Genomic DNA, 21,626 nt, shown 5'->3' on the forward strand with positions numbered 1-21,626 from the left:
AAAAAATTCGTGAATAAATATAAAATTGAAAATAGTGGGACATAGCTGACTACGATGTTGTTTGTGCTTGTGCATGGACTCAACTAATCTCAAAAGCGGTCATGTGATGTGAACGAGCATATGTGCCAAAAGTGAAAAGACAGGCAGCGGTTTCGACTTACCGGTTCAGCAATTGCTTAGTGCTGCGCTGTTGGGATATTAGAGGTTGGAAAATCGTAAAGCATCCACCCAATTGATGGCTTCTATCGAATTCCAATCCATGTGTTTGATTCTTGTTAAAATGGGATTTTGATTCTACAAGCACCCTTCTACCAGCTAGCAAAGTTATGTCAGAAGCTGAAAGACCTTCGCTACTTTCACTGCAATGCTTCCTTTTTCGTTGGATGCTTGCCATGTGAATTACGCCCCCTTAGGCGTTAGGGACCATTGTACCGCACAAAGCAGCAGTTAAAGAATAATTTTAAACTCTTCTCCATTTGGGGGCTGCGTTGTGCTTGGATGCCACAGCGCAATGGCTCCAAGTACACACGACGAGAATCTAATGAAGTCGGTGTAATATATAGCACTAGAAGTACCCGTGACTCTCTGTTTTGGATGAATGATAGAATTGCGTTCAAGAATTAAACAAGTAAACTTGAGGCAATTGAAATGCAAATGTACAGTGGAGAACAATACATGACTGTTATATATAAAGTATACCGAAACCATCAATCAAAACATAACATGTCCTGAAAATGCCTTTGTGTTTGCGGAGTTTTCACAGAAGAGACCGGCACTGATAACTCCTAGACCATACGTGAACTGAACCGTGCTTATTCCCTGTGTAGATCTCGTTACGCGCTTCATCATAGAAGAGAGTGGTAATGTCTTTCAAGGCTTCTGCATCCGTGCTCCTAATTCTGGAGGCAGGGGAATGGGAATCGCTTGCTCTTATTTTGGCAAGGCATTTCCCAGTCAATATGTGGCTGATATTTATAGACCCTGCAGCATCAGAGATGCAAATTCTATTTGAGGCACGCATGGCTATAATTCACAATTGTATAACAACATTTCAAGGCAGCTTAGTAAGCTTACCATTTCCTTTTGATTGAGGATCATCTGAATCGTCCCTGCAGTAAGAAATTATCTGCTCCTGATCAGTGGTGATATAGATGTTATTAGTGTTGTAATCGGGATTCCACAAAAGGTGATCCTCAAATGAAGTTACGCGCTCCCCACGGGAGTTCCAAACAGACACAGTTTGATTTCTAAAAGTCAGGAATAGCTGTTCCTCGTATAGGAATATAAATGCTGATGGTGTCAGAAATTCAGTGCTGCTAACTTCTGTCAGCTCAAAATTGTTGACCTAAATATAGTAAAAAACGTCAAGTATATGAAAGTTAATGAGTGGATGCTATAGTATTGCACTTATGAAGCAAGAGAATAGCAAAAGATCCTTACATCAAGAATCTGGAGATTCTCATTTTCTTGCTTAATAAGTAGCTTCTCATTGAACAGTTCGATGAAGTCCACCCTCTTATTCCGATGAATAATATGGTTAAAAGATTTGACAACAGAACCATCCTCTATTGAAAGAATCTTCAGGGGAACATGGTCTCCAGTTCTGGTAAAAATCAATAATATAACCCCTGGACTGTAGGGAAGAGTCATTAAACAAAAATCTAGTAAGTAGATATGAAGCAAGATCAAGAGAACAATTATGTAAAGAAACATTACCCGATCTTAAATTCTTGAACATTTTTGTCAGATATTGAGTACAGCATCGTGTAACTTTTCATGTCAAACACCGTGTATGTGCTAATAGAAGATCGAGAAAGGAAATGAGATGTAAGAAACAATCATTTGATTTTAGAGTAGGTAAGCGCATATCTTAGCATAAAAAGTGACGTTGGTACAGTATAACCCTTGCCTGTCCTCTGCAGAGTAAGTGACTATCTTGCCATTTACATCATCAAACTCAACAAAACCAGGCCACTTCAATGACTCAGATTCAAAAAGAGGAAAACCAGCATCTGCAATACCTCTCTTTATGCATCTGGAAAATATGCAGGGTAATTTTTTCAGCGGGAAAAGCAAAAGGCAATAAGAAGAGAAGTGAAAAACAAGTCAGTAAATCTATTTCCCTCGTTCTTTCATCTTTTTATGATGGGAGAAGAAAGGAGGTTCACTTACTCAATTCTTGTGCTCCTGCATTTCAACGAACTGAAATTGTCCGAAGCATAAACTGAAACGATGATAAGTGAATCGTTGTACTTGTTAAAAAACAAGCTTCTTACAACTTCGTCGGCAGTGGCATTTAGAAAGCATATCCTCCGGTTAGTCTCTGCATCCAACAAAGAAAATTCAAATACAGTCTCCTCCCTGTAGCTGTAAACGTGATATGAGATTATATCCATTACAGTCCCCACCTCGGCTATATGCCGCACAAACACCAGATTGAGCAAGAGCAAAGACAATGTCTTGTGCTGCCACAATCTCAATAACCTTTGACCTCTTCTTCATGAATGGCAGCAGTTCCATGGGACAATTGTCTTTTGGGTCACATGTATCATATTCTTCCTACATAAGTGCACGAAGTGGACAACATATATTCATATTACAAGAAGCAGTTTAGATGAAAAAGGAACTCCATCAATATCAAAGTGCAAGTCATGTCACGTCTCTAACAGAATAATAAAATGATGCCAGCACCTACAAATAGGACACCCATACATAATGACTCTAAGAAAACAAATGAAGGAAATTCAAAACTACCAATCATTTGCTGCTTAGAAACATTAAACTAGCTGTGCTATTTAAACTTCACGATTTATATATTTTTTAGATTTTTTTTATTTTAAAATTTTAGATTAGAATATTTTTATTCTCAACAATACCCCTAAATGATTATAAATCTTAACTTACCTTCAATTATTGTTAAGAAAATAAAAAAAAAATTATCGACGTGTCTTTATTTATATTTTTTTACCAAATCTTTTGAATGGTAAATAAGAGTAGATTGAGGCTTAAAATAGTTTAAGAGATATTTGGAGGATAATTTAATTTACTAGGAGGTCAATTCGAATTAACTCAAATAATAATCATCGCCCCTCAAATTGTGTAAAACTCACCGACTTCAAAATAAAATTAATTATAAAGATTAAAATAATTTTTAAAAATTTCAAATAAAGAATACATAGATGTGAACAATTAACTAATTAAATCCTCATTAATTGTTTAAACCTATGGCGCAAAAGCACATGTTTTTGAAAATCTAGTCATTTTATAGTATAAGGATAAAATAATCAAAATAAAATAATGTTAAAATAATATTAGTGATCAACAATGGTCAAGCAACTGATGTAAACAAAATAATCTATTTAATTAATTCTTTAACTTTTCTTTATTTTAAAATTTAAAAAGTGGTGTGAATATTTTATATATATATTTTATTTAAATGGGATGAATTTATAAAAATTGTGGGGTGAAAATATCCCCATCCTTTGGTGCTTAGCAAGATTTTCCTGCCTTGCTGGATAAAATTACACATTTATTTTGTATAAATTATTGTGTCATATATATTGTAGATGAATAAAGTTAGAAAATAACATAGCAATAATACGATAACGTCGTGTTATTATTGTCCTTGTGAATTGTTGTCGCGTGAAGTACAATTATATTTTTTTATGTTGGAAAATTAAACAAAATGTTATGTGTCTAGAAAGGCAGAAAAACACGAGAGAAACGGCAGCACATGCTGTCGTTTCGCTCCCACAATCTCTTGTCCTTTTTTAATTTTAAAAATTAAAATATTAATAAAAAATAATAAAGAAAATAGAATTCATTATTATCTCCTTAGTCCATCTTTGCAACTCTCTCTCACTATCTCCATCAAACAATCCTCTCTTTCACTATCTCTGTCGAATAAGACTAGCCGACGACGACACAACCGTCGACGGTGACACAGTCATCGCCAAAGAATCAGGCCGTGTATTTTGCAATTTCTCGGTTTGTGACAATAATGGAAAACTCATGAGAATTTTGAAATTGAAGTGAAGCACCACGTTATCTGCAAAAGCATTTTCCTGTAATAGCTGATGAAATTTAATTCTTCATGCTGGCCTTTAGCTGTCACAACCAGATGCATTTGCACTGTCATTACAATTTATGGAAATTAAAGTAATTAATGGTTACTAAATCAATTGGCTATTGAAAGTGTCACTTGAAAATTAACTAACTCTAAAATTCTAAAGAATTTCATATTGTGAAATGGAGTGCGTGAGTGGGAGAGAGATCGTGAAATAGTGAGAGATAGCGGGAGAGAGGGCTGTTGACAGAGATTGTGAGAGAGAGAGTTGCAAAAATGGAGTAAGAAGTGAATAAGATTATGTTTTCTTTATTATTTTTAATTAATATTTTAATTTTTTAAATTAAAAAAAGATGAAGATTTTGGGAGCGAATGCTGCCGTTTCTTTCGTATTTCTCTCATCCTTCTAAACACCTGACAACACTCAAAAGTTAAAAGATAAATTTTTCATACACTATGAGTTATTTCTGACTAATGACATGATTATATTTCAAAATTTTAATGGGATAATTAAAATAATAGCAAATTAAGCTAAACCACGAGCTTCCTTGCTACAATTTCTAGCAGACCAGTATCAAATTTAAATCTTGTATCTCCAAAATTAGCTAAAATATCTTCTCCTTGATGTTAATGTCTTTGCCTCGGGGCTCTGATCTGGCCAAGTTGATTACATACTCCACAGTTAAATAGACATATAATGATAAAAATGCTATCACATCTTATTGCTTTACATCATAAAATACAAGGAATTATATACAAAATTCTAGTTGACTTCTAAAGATTAATAAAGGAAAGCAACTAAATACAAAGCTGTACAATCCCTAAATTAAAGAAATAAAAGTAGGAAAGTAAATAAAATTAGAGAACAAAATGTCTGGTAATTGAGAGGAAAATCTGCAGTGCATCAAGGTAATTAATTATATTCTCCAACACTCCCCCTTCAAGATGGCAGGTGAAGGTCTTGAACGCCCATCTTGGAAAGCATTCGATGGAAAGAATCAGCTCCAAGAGGTTTAGTAAATATGTCTGCTAGTTGTTGTGGTGAATGAATGAAGGTTGTGCGAACAATTCCTCTCTGAATTTTTTCTCGAATTAAGTGGCAATCAATTTCGATATGCTTAGTTCGTTCATGGAAAGTGGGATTAGCAGCAATGTGTAAGGCAGCTTTATTGTCACAAAAAAGAAGTGCAGGTTGAGGATGATTAACTCCAAGGTCTTTAAGTAAATATAGTAGCCAACTGATCTCACAGCAAGTTGTTCCCATTGCTCTATATTCCGCCTCAGCAGAGGAGCGAGATACGGTTGATTGCTTCTTAGATTTCCATGATACCGGAGAATGACCAAGAAAAACACAATAACCAGTGACAGAACGCCTGGTATTTGTGCAACTTGCCCAATCTGAGTCACAATATGCTTGCAAATGTAGTGCACTAGATGATGAGAGAAGTATTCCTTGTCCTGGACTCCTTTTTAAATAATGTAATATCCTGATTGCAGCAAGGTAATGGGGTTGACGTGGTTCATTAAGGAATTGACTGAGAGTTTGAACACAATAGGCTATGTCTGGTCTGGTGATGGTAAGGTAGAGTAATCGTCCAATTAATCGCCAATAAGAGGATACATTTGAGATAAGTTCACCATCTGAATTAGTCAACTTTAAATTTTGTTCCATGGGAGTTTTGGATGGACAAGAGCCAAGAAGACCAAAATCCTCGAGTAATTCCAGAACATATTTTCGTTGACTTAAATAAATCCCACTCTTAGTACGAGCAACTTCAATGCCAAGGAAGAACTTTAAGTTGCCAAGATCCCTTACTTTGAAATTACTCTGTAGCCTCTCTTTGAGTTTTTGTATTTCGATAGTATCATCACCTGCAATGATGATATCGTCTACATACACAAGAATCACAGTGAAGGAATTATTGACTACCTTAGTAAACAAAGAATAGTCCGCCTTTGACTGTCGATATCCAGCATCCAGCAACTTATTGGAAAGTTTTGCAAACCATTGGCGAGAGGCTTGTTTAAGACCATACAAGGACTTTTGAAGCCTGCAGACTACAGCTCGATTTTCTGATTCTTTGTAACCAGGAGGGAGTTGCATATAGACTTCTTCATTTAGGTCTCCATGTAAAAAGGCATTACTAATATCAAGTTGGTGGAGACTCCAATTTTTCACAGCTGCAATAGCCAATAAACAACGCATGGTAGTGAGCTTTGCCACTGGAGCAAAAGTTTCTTGGTAGTCAAGTCCCTCTTGTTGATCATATCCTTTGGCCACTAAGCGAGCTTTATAGCGTTCAATAGTCCCATCTGCTTTATACTTGATTTTATACACCCATTTACAACCAATAGCCTTTTTATTTAGTGGTAGAAATGTAAGGTTCCAAGTCTGATTATCCTCCAAAGCTTTGATTTCTTCGGACATTGCATTCCTCCAATTTTCATCAAGCATTGCCTGTTTAAAGCTTTTTGGTTCTGTGGTGGATGAAATTGATGCTAAAAAGGAACGATAAGAAGGAGAAAATTTGTCATAGGAAAGATAATGATGTATAGGATAATGTAAAGATTTACTTACAAGACATGAAGAAGATGCTGGAGATGATAAATCACATAAGGCCAGCTTGCAATGATAATCCTTGAGGTAAGAAGGAGGATGAGTGTCTCGAGTGGATCGTCGAATCATTGTTGGTGGGTCATCAACTGGCTGGTTATTTTCCTGACACATTGGTTCATCAATAGGAGTTGGATTAAGGTCATTATGATTTTGTTCAACAATTGGTGGACTAGGGTTATCATGATTTTGTTCAACAATAGAATGGGGCACGACAATTTTATTAGAAGGTGGGGACGACTTTTGAAGGAAAAGAAAAATATTTTCATGAAAATGTACATCTCTGGATATGAAATTTTTTTTTGTTATTTAAATCATACAATTTATAACCTTTTTGAGCATATGGATAACCAAGGAAAATACAACGGGTGGCTCTAGCATCAAATTTTGTCTTTGAAGTATTTGTATTGGTAGCATAACACAAACACCCAAAGACTTTTAAATGTGAATAAGAAGGAATTGCTTCAAAAAGCATTTCATAGGGTGTCTTACCATTAAGAAGAGGAGTTGGCATCCGATTTATAAGATAAGCAGCAGTCAAAACACATTCTCCCCAAAACTGTAAAGGAAGTACTGCTTGAAATCGCAAAGCACGGGCTACATTCAATAGATGGCCATGTTTTCTTTCCACAATCCCATTTTGTTGGGGTGTGTTAACACAACTCTTTTCATGAATGATTCCCTTAATACGATAAAAATCTATCATGTTAAATTCTAACCCATTATCAGAACGTAAAACTTTAATTTTCTTGTTAAATTGGGTTTCAACATAAGAATAAAAGGATTGTATGAGTAAACAAGTCTCACTCTTACACTTCATGAGAAAAATCCAAGTACATCTTGTATGATCATCAACAATAGTAAGAAAGTAATGAGCACCGGATAAAGAAGCAACATGATATTTTCCCCATATGTCACAATGGATTAAATCAAAAGGCTCCAGAGAATTTTTATTACTTAAAGCAAAAGGAAGACGAGTTTGTTTAGCTAATGGACAGACTTCACAAACTTGATTTAGATTAGAAACACTTAAATCAGAAATATAAAGGGAAAGTAACTGAAGATGTTGATTGCTTGGATGTCCCAAGCGTTGGTGCCACAAATTAGAAGAAGACATAGATTGTAGACATTTTGGATGAGTGACTGGTAATTGAAATAAGAAAAGGCCATCATGTAATTTACCCGCTCCAATCACCTTCCTCGAGGACTGGTCCTGTATAAGACAAGAATTGGGTAAGAAAGTTACAATGCAGTTTGCATCATGAGTGAGTTTTCCAACTGAAATTAAATTAAATTGGAAGCTGGGAACATAAAGAACGTTATTCAAAACAATATTCGGTGTCAATTGAATTGTACCAATATGAGTAATTGGGGCATCAACCCCATTAGGTAGTTTAACTGTCCTTGAACAGTGAGACGTGATATGTGAAAGAATTGAGGGAGAACTGACCATATGATCAGTAGCTCCAGAATCAATAATCCAAGAAGTAGGGTGTGGTAAATGAACAACATTGAGGGCAATACCTGTCAAATTACTTTGGGGAACATTGTTACTCACTAGATTTGATCTTGATTGAATGTTGATTAAGGCCAAGATCTGTTGATATTGTTCTGGCGTGAAAAGAGAAGCTTGCAATGCTGGAGGATTCATAGAAGTTTGATTGGCAGCAGGCTGATTTTGGCCCTTATACAACTTATGGCCAGGAGGATATCCATGCAATTTGTAGCATTTTTCTTTCACATGTCCCACCCTTCCACAAAAATCACAAGTTGGTTTACTATAATTAGATGTATTCTGCCTTGGAAATTTACCTGAAACATTATTTCCTTTGGTAGCCAAAGCAGCAGATTCTTGTGTCTGCGCAGGTTGCGTACTAATGATGCCGCGTTGTCGCTCCTCTTGGAGAACCAAAGAGAAGACTTTCCCAACGGGTGGAATTGGATTCATCAGTAAAATTTGGCCTCTCACGACTGTGTATGTTTCATTTAAGCCCATAAGAAACTGCATGGTACGATCTCTGTCTCTATATGCTTCAAAGGTTTTGTTAGAATCACATGTACAAACGAGCATGGGAGAATATATATTTAATTCATCCTATAAACCTTTCAGCTTAGAGTAATAGGCTGTAATGGAGTCCAAACCTTGGGATATAGAACTGATTCTTTTTTGTAGTTCAAAAATACGCGGCCCGTTAATTTGAGAAAACCTTTCTTGAAGATCTACCCATAAATCATGAGATGTCTCTGCATAAATAGTATCTCCTGCAAGCTCTGGAGTAATAGCATTCACGATCCAAGAGGCTACCATGTCGTCACATTGTTTCCACAATTCGAAGTTTGAATCTGAAGTGGAAGGCTTTTTTATTACACCATTGATAAAACCAGATTTGTTTTCAGCACTTAGTGCTTTGATCATGGCCCTACTCCACATGGTGTAATTTTCTCCATTTAATGGAAAGGAAACCAAAATGGTTCCAGGATTATCTGAAGGATGTAGTGTAAAGGCAGCATTTTTGCTGTCCTTTGTGGCATCCGATTTTTCAGTCATGATGACTAGTATCCAAAGTTTGAAAATAAGGGGAAATGAATAGCAATAAGAATTACTGCTCTGATACCATGATAAAAATGCTATCACATCTTATTGCTTTACATCATAAAATACAAGGAATTATATACAAAATTATAGTTGACTTCTAAAGATTAATAAAGGAAAGCAACTAAATGCAAAGCTGTACAATCCCTAAATTAAAGAAATAAAAGTAGGAAAGTAAATAAAATTAGAGAACAAAATGTCCGGTAATTGAGAGGAAAATCTGCAGTGCATCAAGGTAATTAATTATATTCTCCAACATATAACCTTCCTCTTTTACCATATTCGCCCCAAAATTCGTAGCCGTTTCTCCCACAAAATCTACATAGAAGCTCATGATAATCAAAATGGCATGATTAACAAATGCACAAGGCCATAACCATTTGCCTGTCAAAAGTTGGTGGAAAATTAGATCATTGCATATGAGACTTCAATTTTCACATTCATTTCATTTCTTAAGCCGCAACTTGTGGTTCATGAACCAATAAAATTGGTAAACTCCTTGCGTCGTATTTAAATTTTGAGTGAAATGGAGTAAATTTCACAAAGTTATCTAAAACTTTGAGTTTAAAAAATAATAAATTTGAGAATGTTGCCTAAAATTGATTTTAAGATATTGGAGAAAACTAATAAGAGGTGACATAATCCAATCAATACTTTAACTCTATGGATTAGAGGAACAATAAAATTTATTCACTTAATTGAAAGAGAAGTATACAATCATCCGCAGATCTTGCTAATGACCACCATGATTAGATTCATGGATCAAATAAAAACTATTGTCTAAACTCATCCAAAAATTATACACTTCATTTCTTATATAATCATTTCTATATAATTAGTTATGTCATTATAGGTAGTTACACAAATGATTGAACAAGAATAGTGCAATTCACGGAGTAAGTATAATTATCAAATTTATAGATTTCAAATTTTTTTAAATGGAGTTAGAAAACTATTTTTGGAAGGGAGGATTTGTATGGTAAGCCAAATATTATTGGCGAAATCGTAAAAAGGTTGGAAGGATATGGGAATTTATAATTAATGTATAATTTTCGTATCATTTATGTAATATAATAAACCATCAATTTAATGCATACTATAATAGTTAAAATAAACATAACAATAATTGATGTATTACTCTTAAACTAAAATTGTTAATAGACAAAATGGGGCGCTACTTTGATGTTAATGCTATTGCAAAAGTTGAATTTATTACTCACATTTTATTGGTAATAATAATAATTTAAAAAAGATAAATAATGTTATATCTCTAGTTACACTAATTACATTAAGTGGCATTCATTTTATTAGATATAAAATTATTTTTGAATAATAATAAAGAAACAAAACTATGATAAAACCATGACAAAAAAAAATTCTTTTTTGTGAAGTTTTAAAATTTTCTTTAATGACTTTTCATTTTCTTCAAATAAAAAACTTCAAAAATACCTAAAAGACGAGAAATTTTATCCGCCTTTAGTCAATACTTAGGTTATGTTTAGCATGCATGATTAAATTGGACTAATTATTACGATTGAACTAGATTGAATTTGATTGGATTATATTGGATTATATAATACTATCTTATATTTAATACAATATTGGATTGGACTATATTAAATTACATTTGAACGAAATTAAATAGCATTTAAGTCGCATTAAATCTAAAAATGAACTATTCATGAATATTTAATAATAAAATAATTATTAAAATTAATTCAAAAGACAACTAATGAAAAATTAAATATATAGAAAATTAGTTACTAGGTAATCATGATTATAATAAACAAAATATAAATTAGATTAAATTAAATTAAAAACTATTTAGATATTTTATTTACTTTTTATTACAGATTTTAAATATATTTTATTTTATCAAAAAAGTTTCAAATAATATATATATATATATAAAAGCTTACTGGTACTATTAATTTTCATGATTAATTTTAATATAGTGATTATTAAACTAAATATTACATTAGATATACAAGTAATGGTTAATTAAATAGAAAATTATTTTTACAATTAATTTTAACTAAATCTATGCGTATACCGGGATTGTTAATCCCATGAATTTAAGATTAAATTCAAATATAGTCTCCTAATCTAATTCAAAATAAAACTTGCCAAACATAAGATAAATGATTAATCCCAAAATTAATCCAATCTTACACTTAATCCTTACTTCCAAACATAACCTTATAGGTCTATATTACAAGCAGTAGGTATAAGTAATTTCATATAATCTTTTAGAAACTTCTGTATGTGAACCTATCACTTGTATGGTACAACTTGTATCACTTGTATGCTATATGAAATTTTCATATATCTGTGGGTCAATCAATATAAACGAATTATTTATAAGTCTATATCACTTGTATGAACCTATCACTTGCATGAAAATACTTATAAGTCTGTATCATAAATGTTATGAAATTACTTATACCATATAAGTGATAGGTTCATATTAAAAGACATTAATATTTAAGTAATTTTACATATATGGTGTAAAAGTGGTAAAACGAATAAATGAATCGAATTGTAATGAATTAGGTCAAAATTCAATGGATTCAAATTCGAATTGTTTATTAAATGAATTATAATATCAGGATTTAGATTCAATTTATTTATTAAACAAATATCCATTTAATTCATTTTAAGTACAAAATTAAAGGAATCAAACCAAATTTAGATCCGTTTACAATTAGTTTAACTTATTTATGAATAACTAATAACAAATCAATAGAATCTTTTACATTTTCTTTTAAAAAAATAATTAATAAACAAAAATCAAGGAAAACAAAATTAACATCTTCCAAAATACAAACGTATTATAAACAAATTAATGACCTCAAACCCAAATTCAATTCATTTATTTAATAAATCAAATAAATTTTACACATTTATTAAACGATTTAATTTTTTCAAATCTAGACCCGTATACTTTAAATCTAATCAAATTGATCAGATGAGTCCTCACCCAGATTATCACCGCTAATTTGGAGTAGCTGGGTCAATCAAGCGGTAGATTCATACTAGGGATGGCAAACAGCGGGCCTGGGCCGGACTTGGGCTTTATTTATTTATTTTAAAATTTTTTAAATTATTGTAAATTTGAAATAAATTAATGATCAACAAGTTATTACAATCATAGATAAATTAAAGAAAATGAATATTTCAAATTAAAATAATAAATAAAGCAAATAAAAGCTCGTAACTTTAATTTTCTTTAATACTAGATTTTCTAATTTAAATGCTCTCTTAATCAATTGACACAAAAAAGAGAATTTAGTATCATAATTTTAGATTTTTTGAATCATGATTGATTTATAAGTTAAGAATTTAAGTTTTCTTTTTTATTTTTAAATTACTTTTCAATTTTAATTATATTATTCTAATTTATAAAATTTTTCTTTTTAAAGTATTGGGTCTGGGCTTTGTCCGGGCTTTTTTTCTTGAGCCCTTGTCAGCCCGCGGGCCTGGGCTGCCGAGCTTTTTTGACACCCCTAATTCATACTACAAGCAATAGTCTATATCACAAATGTTATGTCAATCAATATCAGCCCTACTTAGCTTCTCCATAGATGTTATGAAATTACTTATAAGTCTATATCATCCCACTTCACCATAAATATAGCCCACTTACTCCCCTATTTAGGCAAGGAGGATATTTTCTAGGGGTATACAGAATTCAATCTGATTCGTTCAATCTGTTTAATTTGTAAAAATTTAATCCGTAAATTGATAGATTTGATTAAATTAAAATTTTGAAAATCCACAGTTGGATATGGATTTACTTTTGTAAATCCGCGAATCCGCAAAAAAATAAAAAAAAATTATTTAGTAAAAAAATTAAACTTGTAAATATGACATTATGCTTACTAATAAATAAATAAGTTAAAATATAATTACATTAACATCATATTATATCTTATCCGACAATAATATAAAATAAAAATAATTAAATAAAAAATATAGTTTCTTAAGCAATTAACTTTTATGTACTGATTTAAACAAATGAGATTTTTTTTCTTTTTAGTGTATTATATTTTGAAATTTTGAATGTATTTTCTAATTTTATTTAAACAATTAATTTATTTAAAAAATATTTAATTTTGAATTTGATTTATAATAAAATTATTTTTATATTATTTTTTATTTAATTAGTTTGTAGATAAGACATAATTAAAAAATTTTAATCTACAAACCAATTAGTAAAATGATGGATTGAATTAAATCCGCATCTAATCTGTAGACGTATGGATTAGATTTGAATTGAATTTCACTAATTCGTAAATTAGATTGAATTAAAAATTTATAATCCGTAAAATTATGAATCGAATATGAATTGATATTTAATCCGCAAAATAAAATTCGTGAATATCCCTAATATTTTATTTTCCTACTTGATGAACTAATATAAGAATTAAACAACTGCATGTTACGTCTACTACCCATAACGAACAGAATAAACGAAATCAAGATAGAGAGAGAGCAGAGGGAGTGAGATGAAGATGAAGATGAACAGGCCATCAAATAAACAAAAAGAACAACAAATTGGTAGAAGAGTGTTCAATGGTACAGTTTCAGGAAATTGATCCAGGGCGGCAGCACAACCATTTGAACTATTGGTGAAATAAGCTTTTCGTCAAAACAAGAACAAATCAGAATCATCAGTTTGACCATACATGAACTAGGCCATGCCTATTGCCAGTATAAATCTCATTACGATCTTCATCGTAGAACAAAGCAGTAATATCTTCCAAGGCTTCTGCAACCGTGCTCCTAATTCTGGAGGCATGGCTATGCTTCTTCACGTTGCAACTGCCACTGCTATAATCACCACTGCAACTACATTCATTTTCTGCAGGGAGGCCATTGCTTGCTCTTATTTTAGCAAGGCATTTTCCAGTCAAGATATTGCTGATATTGATTGACCCAGCTGCACCCAATATGTGAAAGGTGTTAGTACAAGCAGTTTTGCAAAAGGGGAATTTACCATACAAGTGAGATTAGAAACTCTGGGCAAGATTTGAGATCATGGATGTGAGGCATCCATGGAGAAGCTAAGTATCACCACAAATGAGTCTAGATTGTAGATTGCCTATTGTGTGGCATTTACTGGTATCATGAGCAACACAAAATAAGAAATTGATATCATTATCATTTCATGCTTCCATTGACAGAAAGCCTCCCAAATTCAAATCCAAAAAGGCTTAATCTAGGCTAGTGAAACTAATAAAGAGAATAACCAATGCACACAATGAGAATGTTATGTTGCAAAGAGTTCCAGGTCAATACATATGGAACTAAAACTTCAACAACATTTCAACTTGATAGCATAATAAGAATCCTAAAAACCAAACTGCACGGTCAGAGAACCTATTAACAAAGCACCAACCAAATACCTACTTAAAGGCATTCTCAAGTCCCATTAAATTATCAAAAAATAAGTATGTACCATAAAATTTTCATGCATTTCGTACTTCAACAGGTTGACATGTCAAATAAGAAACTGGACCAATTTTCCTAAATGACTGACAGCATGATTTTTAAAATTGATTTTACAGCTAGATAATAATCCATCAGATTTTACATGTAACAAACATGAGAAGAGAGACAAAGAGCTTACCATTTCCTTCGGCTAATGGATCGTCGGAATCAGCCTTGCAGTAAGAGATTATAAGATCTTGATCGCTTGTTATATATATGTTATTTGTGTTACAGTCAGGATGCCACAAGAGATGATCCTCAAACGACGTTACAAGCTCGCCTCGAAAGTTCCAAACAGCCACTGTTCGATTCCTAAAGGTCAGGAATAGCTGATTCTCGTATAGAAATATAAATGCCGATGGGGTCATAAATTCAGTTCTGCTAACTTCAGTCAGCTCAAAATTCCGAACCTAAATGTAAAAGAAGTCAGAAATACTATATTTCAATAAACTGCAATTGTAATGGAAGAAATAACGAGATCCTTACATCAAGAATCTGGAGATTCTCATTTTCTTGCTTAACAAGAAGCTTCTCATTGAACTGTTCAATAAAATCCACCTTCTTATTCCGATGAAGAAGGTGATTAAAAGATTTGAGAACAGTTCCATCCTCTATTGAAAGAATCTTAAGAGGAACATGGCCGCTAGCTTTAGTAAAAATCAATAACATGATCCCAGGACTGTTGAAAAACCATTACACGAAGCCAAATAAGCACATAGGAAGCAAGATTAAAAAAACATATAAATTCTAATCATTATAACAAGCACATGAACCACTAGTTATTAGTAAGTGTTCGAATGTGCAGGTAGAAAATAAGCCATCGTGTAAACGAATATTACCTGATTTTAATCTCCTGAACATTTTTATCTGATATGGAGTACAACATTGTATAATTTTTCAGGTCAAACACCTTGTATATACTGATAAAAGACACAGAAACAAAAAAGACAAAGAAGTAAGAAAATCAATAAATTAATTGTCCACTAGATGATGATATCTTAGCATAAAAGCACTCCAGGGCAGTAAAATACTTACCTATCCTGTGCAGAATATGTGAGTACCTTTCCATTTACATCATCAAACTCTACAAAACCAGGCCACTTCAGTGACTCTGATTCAAAGAGGGCAAAACCAGCATCAGGTTTACCTCTCCGTATGTATCTGGAAAAATGAAGGGATATGTTTTCAGTAAGAAAAATTAAACTCTAGGACAAAATTTAAAAGCTCTCATGTGTCTCTTCAATTCCAGTTGCCCTCCCTTGTTTACATTTTAATGTAAGGCAGGAAGAGGGCACACGTACTCTATTCTCGTGCTTCTGCATCTTAAAGAACTGAAATTGTCTGAAGCATAAACGGAAACTGTGATAAGTGAGTCGTTGTTCTTATTATAAAACAAGCTTCTTATGACTTCATCAGCAGTGACATTTAAAAAGCATATCCTCTGGTTAGTCTCTGCATCCAACCAAAAAAGAAAAAAAGGTAAATATTTCTCCTCAATATACCTTGAGTAAAACAGAAAACGAAAAATATCATGTGCTGCCACAAAATTTTGGAGGAATCAAAAGTAAAGCTCAACCTCGACAAAAAGCTGCACAGACACCAGACTGCGCAAGGGCAAACACAATGTCACGTGCTGCCACAATCTCAATAATCTTTGATCTCTTCCTCAGAAATGGCAGAACCATGGAACAATGGCCTTTTGGATCATGTGTATCATATTCCTCCTGTGTATAAAATAACACTACAAGTAAGAAGCAGAGCTTAAATAAGAAAGCCCTAAACGACACTGAATGATACACAATTGAAGCATCCATTAATAATTGACCCTAAATGATACATATATTAAATGTATGTCAAATGTCGGTCATAATGGTCCACCATAGGGTGGAATCATTATTTGCTCCCAGCTAAATTCATCAAAATTGCAGAAATATCATAATTTTGTATGCGTCCTCCTCTTACTCTCCATGCTCCTGGTTACTAGAACTATGTCCATAACGTAAATCATGAAACTTATCTTCAGATATTGATCACAAAGAAAATGTAACTATTGTTTCTAAATCCAATTTCAAAATTGAGAAAATAAATCTCCCAAGAATTCTAACTCTGACATATTCGAAATATGACCAGCGGCTAAAACAACAACCAAGCAATATTAAGAAACACATAAAAGAACTAAAACACAATTATTTAGCCGTTCAACAATGGATAATAAAGTCAAAATATTTCATACCCGCAACTTCAAAATCAAGTAGATGAGATTAAATAAACTAAAATAAATAAAAGAAAGAAAAATAGGAAAGGTTATTTAGCTTGAATTAGGAGTTAAAAGTAGAGTCTTTTGCTCTTTTAGTCCCAGAGCAGTTAAATTTAACAAATTTGCAGTGAAACACTAAAAGAATGCAAATTAGATCAAATGCTCATTAAGAAAAAGAGTCAAACTCAGCTACCCATCAAGCAAAATCCATTCATATAGCTGGAAATATAAATTCCCAGGCTTAAGCTAATTAATGACCTATATAAAAATTAAAAAAAAAAAAAAGGCTAAAAGTTTTAGAAATGAACAAGAAAAGAGCTAACCTGCAAACGAATGTTGCGAAATCTTTCCTGGGCATCCGTCATAGTGAACGCACGGTCACGTTTGGAACTGATTTCGCGTCGCTGAAGTTTCTTAACGCTGTTAACGAAGCCGTCAAAGCCGGCCCAATTACGACGCCGTTTCTTCGCCAAAACCCTTCTTCCACTACAAGGCCTTGGGCTCGCCGATATCCTTCTCCCTCCTCCTCCGCCGCCCTCCATTTCCCCTTCCTCCCTCTCTCTCTCTCTCTCTATAACAACTCCTCAAAATTGAGTCTTCTACTTAACACTCACTCAATTTCATACTCAATTTGAATCCTTTCTCCGTCGATCCACTGTGAGTTAGTATGCAGCGGGGGAGATTTTTTATTTTTTCCTTTCTTTTTTGGATTTTCTTTTCAATTTTTACGGTGTCGTCTCCAGATTTCGTTTCAAATAGTGCCCGAAATCAAATTATTAGCGGGATAATAACATTTGTACCCCTAATTGATTATTGTTTTCATAAATAGACATACTCAGTCTAGTTGTGGACAATAGGTCCTCTTTTAAGTTGCCTGGATCTGGTAGTCAAAATTCAACTAACTGGCCCAAGGTCTGGAAAAAGTCAAAAAATGTTGGAAAATTATTATTTGTATACCCTTAGTTTATTCTATTATCAAAACTACTACAACACTTTGAAAATGTATCAATCGTCCACCCTAAGTTGACAAAATGTATCAGCTGACCACCAAATCGTTAATTATTGTTTAAGTATGATGATGTCAGAAGGGTAATTTGGTCTTTTCATATGATACAAGTGATAATTTAAGGGTATACAAGTGATAAAAAGAGAATTTAAGAGTATACAAGCGATAATTTTTAAGGGTAAAATCGTCAATTCACTGTAATTCTATTAACTTTCAAACGACAATTAACGGTTTGGTGGTCGGCTGATACATTTTGTCAACTAAGGGTGGACGATTGATACACCCTCAAAATATTGTAGTATTTTTTATAATAGAACAAATATAGGGTATACGAATGATAATTTTTTTAAAATGTTTTTATAAGGTTTGGAACCTATTTACAAAAACTGACAAGTTATGACTTATAACATAAAATATTAAAGTATGAGACCTGAATGTTAATTTACATATGAATTTCAGTGGGCTTGGACAGCTCAGTTAATCCCAATTTTGAATGCTTGGTGCCATGGGGGGTAATGTTTCTGTAACTTCTAGTGCAATTGTGGTTCATCACATTCATCTCCAGGCTCTACTTTGCTTTCTGGAGCTGATCAAATCAGTGCTGTATTCCAAGTTTGTTTTCTAATTTACTTCAAAACTTGTCCTTACTTAAACAGTGAAGCATCTAAAACATTTTTAATTTTTATTCAACACCCATTTTCAATCATGATTGATTTGGTACGACTGGAAAGAGAGAGAGGCTTGACACCCATCATCAAAATCAAAGAGACTTTTGTTAAAGATTTTAGATTTTATGAGTTAAAAAACTTGTTACCATAAAGTTGTGGAGAGAGTTCCTAGTTCAAGAACAATGAATGAGGCTAATTTTAGAATTAAGATGGGGTTTAAATTAATATGTAATTACAAAATGAGTGGAGCTATTGGCACCCCTACATTATTCTTACAAAACCCCACTTTAAATAAAATTACAATTAAGGACAATTGAAAATTAAACATATATAGATTTTTTTTTCCAATAAATTACTTAATTCATAATCAATCCTTTAAAAAAAAATTCTATATGTTACTTCCTATTTAACTAAAATAAATTTTATAAATTTAGAATAATCCATTGTTCTCTTTTGATTTCTTATTGATTAAATATTTTCATACTTAAAATTGCTTTGAAATTATAATTTGAAATATGTGTTATTTCAGCAATTAATGATGAACACTAAAAAACTTATCACCCATATAACATTTTAATTTGTGTGTAGATTAATAATAAAATTAAAAATAATTAAAAAATAGCACAATAATACTTTGAGTTTTAACAATAAAATAAATCAAATGAAAATTGAGAACTTAGAAAAGTGTATTTAAAATAAGGGTATTTTCAGAAATAAAATAAATATAACTAAAAAGGGGGTTTTATGAGAAGGTAAGGGGTGCCAATAGTCCAACTATTAAGCAAAATTTATCTTCTGCGAGGAAAAGTTTTTGCTAAGAAAGTTAATGGTGTGCCAAGAGTACCACTCTCTATACTTTGGGGCTGGACTCAAATATCACTCAAACTCGCTAATGATCATGTAAATGCACTCAAAATTCTTTAAACAACTCCATTTGTACAACTCCTTTTCCAAGTTAATATTAAGAATATAATTCTTTTTTTTCAAAGAAATAATTACTTGAATGGAAAAAAATACAAAAGACAATGTATTTCACGACAAATGTTTTGGCCCACTTTTAGCTTAGGCCAAAACTATGGTCGAAGCTATTAGAATTTATTGGTTCTAGAGGAATGGTGACAATGTATTGGTTTAGTTTTATGGTGATTGTAACTGTGAGAAGCTCAGCGGAGCTAATTTGGAGAATTTATTATTTTAGATGAGAATTTCCAAAAACTTATGTAGAGATAAGATGCACTTAAAAAAAAAAGAAATTGTATGATGAGCAGCTTTGGTGTTCATCATTTACATGATTACTTAAGCATGCATGCATGGTGAGCTCTTTTATTCATTTAGTAATGCAAACCTAAAGCTCCCCCTATTCTTGAGAGTGAGTCCCAATTTTATTTTCAAGAAAGAGATTTACTAAGTCAACCAACTGACACCAAGAAATAAACTCTTGATTATTGTTTTTTTTCTTTTCTTTTTCTTTTTTTTTTCCTTTAATAAATGAAAAATAGTATATGAAATCAAATCTCAAACCTTTTTTTTTTTTCCTTTAATCATTTTTATCCTCATCATGTTTGCTTTTGAAAAATATTAAGGTATTTCATATAGATAAACAATTCACTTTTAAATTCATTCTTGGCGAGTTCAATACTTAACATTAATAACATCATATTGATGAAAACTTTTTTTTTTTTTTTGAGGAGATATTGATGAAAACTTATGACATCATGGATGAGCATACAAATGTTCCAATCGGGCTAAAGGGTCTATTATTTCCTTTGCTAATATGTATATCAATCGTTGAACTTACACAATTTAAATATGATGGTGTTTTATAGGATGGAGATTAAATGGCAAGATGAAAAATACTTGACATGTATAAAAAAAAGAAAAAAAAAAAAAAAGACAACTGAAGTTTTTTTTTTCAAATTTTTTAACCTACATAAATTGAAGAAACTATATGATTGATATCATAATTTTTATCCATCACTTGATTATACTTCCCTAAAAATTGTTTAATTAACAGCCGCCTCACGCTCATAAGGTTTGCCATTCAAAACAACTGAGCCCTTTATCTAGTATTATCTATCATAAAAACACTGTATTGTATATATTTGTGCTCATTACTGTTGGAAATATCCTCCTTGTTCACATTTTTATAATTGTCAGTAATATTCATAGAGTTCAATTAATATAAAACCAAGAGAGTGACAAATGTGAAAAGTGATTTTTTTTTTTTTTTAATGTTCCATTGAATGGAGGCCAATGGAATCATCCAAAAATTACTAACAAATTCCAAAGTTGAAAAAGAAAATAAATGAGAAAAATGACACCCCTAAAATTTAGATATTAAGCGCAACAAACTCGTTCATGAATGAAAATTCGTGTAAAAATAATACAAGTTTTATTCTGATGGAAAAGTGTTTATGGTATCAAATCTATTTTAATTTCCTCCAACATTTCAAATTATTTTTATAGAAAAAATAACTTAATTCTAAGAGGATCATCTGCTTATAAATAAGAATATAAACTAATTGTTATATGGGAGGGAAAGAGTGGCAAGAATGCGAATGGTCTTGTTGAATTCTTTCATTCAAGGTATATGTTGTTGGGACATATAGAAATTGTTTGGCAAAATTAGTAGTTAATATTATGAAAAGGGAAATTACACATTACTTATAGCTAAACTAATATCATAATTGGTAGCATTCAAACGAAGTGAAAATGACATTGTAAACTTCCTGATCTCAAATTTTCTTAATGACAGTTAGATTAACAGTATCATAAAGTGGTAACTTTCGTTCTGCCAGGTATTAGCAAATGAGGCTGCTGCTACTATGCACTGGTTCCATTAATAGACCATGTGGAATTAAATATATTAAAAAAATAAAAACCATAAGATTTGAAGTATGGTACGCATGGTTTTTAAGGATGCTGATAA

General features: G+C 32.1%; 3 protein-coding genes across 4 annotated transcripts; all 3 read right to left on the bottom strand.

Moving 5' to 3' along the window:
- Nucleotides 1–250: 250 nt before the first annotated feature.
- Nucleotides 251–17,764, bottom strand: LOC102621592 (hypothetical protein). 2 transcript variants are annotated; one of them, XM_052440074.1, is made up of 8 exons: nt 17,347–17,764; nt 16,343–16,490; nt 16,068–16,218; nt 15,802–15,927; nt 15,606–15,686; nt 15,253–15,445; nt 1,075–1,345; nt 251–981 (listed from the first exon to the last, which is right to left on the bottom strand). In XM_052440074.1, exons 1-8 carry the CDS (start codon nt 17,563–17,565, stop codon nt 758–760), a joined length of 1,413 nt encoding a protein of 470 aa, XP_052296034.1. In that variant the 5' UTR covers nt 17,566–17,764; the 3' UTR covers nt 251–757. The 2 variants fall into 2 exon arrangements, with proteins under 2 accessions (XP_052296034.1, XP_006486108.1); XM_006486045.3 differs by lacking the exons at nt 251–981; nt 1,075–1,345 and adding exons at nt 13,789–14,215; nt 14,906–15,176 and having other exon boundaries at nt 17,347–17,758.
- LOC102621895 (uncharacterized) lies at nt 1,834–2,596 on the bottom strand. The gene is made up of 3 exons (XM_006486046.4): nt 2,409–2,596; nt 2,173–2,323; nt 1,834–2,035 (listed from the first exon to the last, which is right to left on the bottom strand). The coding sequence occupies exons 1-3, from the start codon at nt 2,518–2,520 to the stop codon at nt 1,849–1,851; spliced, it is 450 nt and encodes a 149-aa protein (XP_006486109.3). The 5' UTR covers nt 2,521–2,596; the 3' UTR covers nt 1,834–1,848.
- Nucleotides 7,455–9,188, bottom strand: LOC112499011 (uncharacterized). Its single transcript, XM_025101479.2, has 2 exons — nt 8,205–9,188; nt 7,455–7,893 (listed from the first exon to the last, which is right to left on the bottom strand). The coding sequence occupies exons 1-2, from the start codon at nt 8,749–8,751 to the stop codon at nt 7,859–7,861; spliced, it is 582 nt and encodes a 193-aa protein (XP_024957247.1). The 5' UTR covers nt 8,752–9,188; the 3' UTR covers nt 7,455–7,858.
- Nucleotides 17,765–21,626: the final 3,862 nt, after the last annotated feature.

Source organism: Citrus sinensis, chromosome 4 (genome assembly GCF_022201045.2).
Source record: "Citrus sinensis cultivar Valencia sweet orange chromosome 4, DVS_A1.0, whole genome shotgun sequence".
NCBI lineage: Eukaryota > Viridiplantae > Streptophyta > Magnoliopsida > Sapindales > Rutaceae > Citrus > Citrus sinensis.